This window comes from Salmo salar, chromosome 22 (genome assembly GCF_965601325.2).
Source record: "Salmo salar chromosome 22, fSalSal1, whole genome shotgun sequence".
Taxonomy (NCBI): domain Eukaryota; kingdom Metazoa; phylum Chordata; class Actinopteri; order Salmoniformes; family Salmonidae; genus Salmo; species Salmo salar.
This window is the reverse complement of record NC_138312.1, coordinates 59,751,943-59,757,500: the sequence shown is the minus strand read 5'-3', so window position 1 is coordinate 59,757,500 and position 5,558 is coordinate 59,751,943. Positions and strand designations below refer to the sequence as shown.

General features: G+C 43.1%; 1 protein-coding gene across 2 annotated transcripts in view; it reads left to right on the top strand.

The window, feature by feature from the left end:
- The window catches only part of ube2j2 (ubiquitin-conjugating enzyme E2, J2 (UBC6 homolog, yeast)), a 13,646-nt gene extending 8,289 nt beyond the window's left edge, over window positions 1-5,357 (top strand). The window contains exons 6-7 of one of the 2 annotated variants that reach the window (XM_014168322.3): window positions 2,781-2,861; window positions 4,672-5,357. In XM_014168322.3, coding sequence (XP_014023797.1) covers window positions 2,781-2,861; window positions 4,672-4,956 — 366 coding nt within the window. In that variant the 3' untranslated portion in view covers window positions 4,957-5,357. 2 annotated transcript variants of the gene reach the window in all.
- Window positions 5,358-5,558: the final 201 nt, after the last annotated feature.

Here is a 5,558-nt window from a genome sequence, read left to right as displayed (position 1 = left end):
GCAAAGAACCCACTACTGAAGGACACCAATAAGAAAATACTTGCTTGGGCTTAGAAACATGAGCAATGGACATTAGACTGGTGGAAATCTGTCTTTGGTCTGATGAGTCCCAATTTGAGATTTTGGGTTCCAACCGCCGTGTCTTTGAGACGCAGAGTAGGTGAACGGATGATCTCTGCATGTGTGGTTCCCACCGTGAAGCATGGAGGAGGAGGTGTGATGGTGTGGGGGTGCTTTGCTGGTGACACTGTTGGTGATTTGTTTAGAATTCAAGGCACACTTAACCTGCATGGCTACAACAGCATTCTGCAGTGGTATGCCATCCCATCTGGTTTGTGCTTAGTGGGACTATCATTTGTTTTTCAACAGCACAATGACCCAACACACCTCCAGGCTGTGTACGGGCTATTTGACCAAGAAGGAGAGTGATGGAGTGCTGCATCAGATTACCTGGAATCCACAATCACCCGACCTCAACCCAATTGAGATGGTTTGTGATGAGTTGGACCGCAGAGTGAAGGAAAAGCAGCCAACAAGTGCTCAGCATATGTGGGAACTTCTTCAAGACTGTTGGAAAAGCATTCCAAGTGAAGCTGGTTGAGAGAATGCCAAAAGTGCAAAGCTGTCATCAAGGCAAATGGTGGCTACTTTGAATAATCTAAAATCTATTTACTTTTTTGGTTACTACATGATTCCATATGTGTTATTTCATAGTGTTGATGTCTTCACTATTATTCTACAATGTAGAAAATAGTAAAAATGAACCTTGAAGGAGCAGGTGTGTCCAAGCTTTTGACAGGTACTGTTACTGTGTGTGTGTGTGTGTGTGTGTGTGTGTGTGTGTGTGTGTGTGTGTGTGTGTGTGTGTGTGTGTGTGTGTTCTATTATCTTATACATTGTAGAATAATAGTGAAGACATAAAAACTGTATTCACTATTAAAGTGTATTCAGACCCTTTGACTTTTTCTGCATTTTGTTGTGTTACAGCCTTATTCTAATATTTAGTTTTTTCCCCTCATCAATCTACACACAATGCCCCATGATGACCAACCAAAAACATGTTTTTATACATTTTTGCAAATGTATTGAAAAAAAAAATTTAAAAAATACATGACATTTTTACATAAGTATTCAGACCCTTTACTCAGTACTTTGTTGAAGCACCTTTGACAATGATTACAGTCTGGAGTCTTCTTGGGTATGACGCTACAAGCTTGGCACACCTGTATTTGGGGAGTTTCTCCCATTCTTCTCTGCAGATTCTCTCAAGCTCTGTCAGGTTGGATGGGGAGCATCACTGCACAGCTATTTTCAGGTTCCCCATAGATTTTTCGATTGAGTTCAAGTCCGGGCTCTGGCTGGGCTACTCAAGGACATTCAGAGACTTGTCCCAAAGCCACTCCTGCGTTGTCTTGGCTGTGTGCTTAGGGTTGTTGTCCTGTTGGAAGGTGAACCTTTGCCCCAGTCTGAGGTCCTGAGTGCTCTGGAGCAGGTTTTCATCAAGAATCTCTCTGTACTTTGCTCCGTTCATCTTTCCCTCCATCCTGACTCATCTCCCAGTCCCTGACTCTAAAAAACATCACCACAGCATGATGCTGCCACCACCATGCTTCACTGTAGGGAAGGTGCCAGGTTTCAGGCCAAGGAGTTCAGTCTTGGTTTCATCAGACCAGAGAATCATGCCTTTTACTGAGTGGCTTCCGCCTGCCCACTCAACCCTGAAGGCCTGATTGGTGGAGTGTTGCAGACGTGGTTGTCGTTCTGGAAGGTTCTCCCATCTCCATAGAGGAACTCTAGAGCTCTGTCAGAGTGATCATCGGGTTCTTGTTCACCTCCCTGACCAAGGCCTTTCTCTCCCAATTGCTCAGTTTGGCCGGACGACCAGCTGCAGGAAGAGTCTTGGTGTTTCCACACTTCTCCCATTTAAGAATGATGGAGGCCACTGTGTTCTTGGGGACCTTCAATGCTGCAGGCATTTTTTGTTACCCTTCCCCAGATCTGTGCCTCGACATAATCCTGTCTCGGAGCTCTACGGACATTTCCTTCGACCTCATGGCTTGGTTTTTTTTCTCTTACATGCACTGTCAACTGTGGGACCTTATATAGGCAGGTGTGTGCCTTTCCAAATCATGTCATGTCAATTGAATTTACCCCAGGTGGACTCCAGTCAAGTTGTGGAAACAGGATGCACCTGAGCTCAATTTTGAGTCTCATAGCAAAGGGTCTGAATACTAATTTAAATAAGGTATTTCTGTTTTTTATTTTTAATAAATGTTAAAACATTTCAAAATGTTTTTTTTGCTTTTCCATTATGGGGTATTGTGTTTAGATTATAAATCCTCAATAATTTAATCCATTTTAGAATAAGGCTGTAAATTTAACAAAATATGGAGAAATTCAATGGGTCTGAATACTTTCCGAATGCTGTGTGTGTGTGTATGTATGTATGTATATGTATATGTATGTATATGTATATGACTGCCACTCATTGCACTAACGCCAGTTAGCATTGGCTTGTGAAACTACATTGAATTTCCTTAATTCTGGACGCAGACAAATAAAAATTGTATCCATGAGATCATTCGCCTCTGGAGAGAAGTAGATAAAGTACTTACTTGCCAAAATCCTGAGCTATCCCTTTAAGATGAATGTTCTGACAAAATCCTGAGCTATCCCTTTAAGATGAATGTTCTGACTTTAAGTCACTCTGGATAAGATGTAAATGTAATTCAAATTGTTGGTTCTTTTTGGTTATTTGTTGTTTTGTTTATTTCCTCCAGAAACGACAGCTGTCAGCCCAGAGCTTGGCTTTCAACCTAAAGGAGAAGGTTTTCTGTGAATTGTTTCCTGATGCCGTTGATGTGAGTCTGCATGGAAATCATATACTAAAGACAGATACTATAACAAACAACTAAAGACGGATACGGTAACAGAGACGGCTACTGTGTAACAGAGACGGCTACTGTGTAACAGAGACGGCTACTGTGTAACAGAGACGGCTACTGTGTAACAGAGACGGCTACTGTGTAACAGAGACGGCTACTGTGTAACAGAGACGGCTACTGTGTAACAGAGACGGCTACTGTGTAACAGAGACGGCTACTGTGTAACAGAGACGGCTACTGTGATAATACTATGATAATAAACTAGACAGATACTATGATAATACTATGATAATAAACTAGACAGATACTATGATAATAAACTATACAGATACTATGATAATACTATGATAATAAACTAGACAGATACTATGATAATAAACTATACAGATACTATGGTAATAAACTAGACAGATACTATGATAATAAACTATACAGATACTATGGTAATAAACTAGACAGATACTATGATAATAAACTAAACACAGATACTATGATAATAAACTAGACAGATACTATGATAATACTATGATAATAAACTAAACACAGATACTATGATAATAAACTAGACAGATACTATGATAATAAACTAAAGACAGATACTATGATAATAAACTAAAGACAGATACTATGATAATACTATGATAATAAACTAAACACAGATACTATGATAATACTATGATAATAAACTAAAGACAGATACTATGATAATAAACTAAAGACAGATACTATGATAATAAACTAGACAGATACTATGATGATAAACTAAAGACAGATACTATGATGATAAACTAAAGACAGATACTATGATGATAAACTAAAGACAGATACTATGATAATAAACTAGACAGATACTATGATAATAAACTAGACAGATACTATGATAATAAACTAGACAGATACTATGATAATAAACTAAAGACAGATACTATGATAATAAACTAAAGACAGATACTATGATAATAAACTAGACAGATACTATGATAATAAACTAGACAGATACTATGATAATAAACTAGACAGATACTATGATAATAAACTAGACAGATACTATGATAATAAACTAAACACAGATACTATGATAATACTATGATAATAAACTACACAGATACTATGATAATAAACTAAAAGGCAGCATATACTAGAGCAGTATTTCTGAAACACGTTTTGGTTTTTGCTGCTAGCTCTACACAGCTGGTTCACTGTGAGCTGGGGAAACCCGCCACTAGATCACCGTTTCATCCTCTGAGCGGATTCTATTACTGGCTTATTCTGACTGCTGACTTTCATCCTTTTCCACTTCGTCTCTCCCTGACGACTTGCTCTTTTCCTCCACCCATCCATGGTCCCTGCTCCACCCACCTATGGTCCCTGCTCCACCCATCCATGGTCCCTGCTCCACCCACCCATCCATGGTCCCTGCTCCACCCACCCATCCATGGTCCCTGCTCCACCCACCCATCCATGGTCCCTGCTCCACCCACCCATCCATGGTCCCTGCTCCACCCACCCATCCATGGTCCCTGCTCCACCCATCCGTCCATCCATGGTCCCTGCTCCATTTCTGCCTCGCTCTCCTCTCTCTATCCTCGCTCCCCTCTCTCTATCCTCGCTCCCCTCTCTCTATCCTCGCTCCCCTCTCTCTATCCTCGCTCCCCTCTCTCTATCCTCGCTCCCCTCTCTCTATCCTCGCTCCCCTCTCTCTATCCTCGCTCCCCTCTCTCTATCCTCGCTCCCCTCTCTCTATCCTCGCTCCCCTCTCTCTATCCTCGCTCCCCTCTCTCTCCAGGAGATAAAGCAGAAACAGAAGGCCCAGGAGGAATTGAGCGCCCGTCCTCTCCCCCTCCCCGACGTGGTTCCTGACGGCGACCCTCACCACGGCAACTACGGAATCCCCGCCCTCAACGGAGGCCACGGCCCTCTGGGCCCCGCTAACCCCGCCCCCGGCCTCCAGCAGGCCAATCGGAACCACGGACTGCTGGGCGGCGCCTTGGCCAACCTGTTTGTGATTGTAGGGTTCGCGGCGTTCGCCTACACGGTGAAGTACGTGCTGCGGAGTATCGCCCAGGAGTGAGAGAGGAGAGGAGAGATGAAGAAGAGGAGCAGCAGAGGGTCAGCTACAGGACTATTATATGATTTAAACACATTATTGATAGAAATTCCGAGCCACCCCCCTGAAGGAGGGATGCAGGTGGGGGGGGTTTGGGGGGCGGGGGAACTGGGACAGGGTTGTTTGGGATCACGGTTGTTGATCCACTCTGTGTTTTCGGTGGTTATGACCTAATACCAGGTAGAAGACGTGCTTGGCTCATGGGTTGACCGCTGGCTCAGAACATTTTCAAGTAATTGTTCGTCTCTGCCTAATTACTCTGAAGCCACTGTGTTGTTGGTGTTCTGTGTGCTAGATACATTTTCAATCTATTGTGCCGCCATATTGGTGGGTCCCTGTTAAAAGAAAGAAAAAAAAAAAAGGGGGGGAAAAATCATGTGGAATTTGGAACCATGTTTCTGTTCTGCCTGTTCCAGTTCTAGTGGGGAAAAATGGCTCTCTGTTGCCCGGGAAATAAGGTTCAGACTCACTTGGTAAGTGTTGCTCTTCTGTCCTGTGTCACCTGAGACAGGTAAGACAGACTCCACCCCCCCCCCCCCCCCCCCCAGGTGTCCTGAGAAACACAC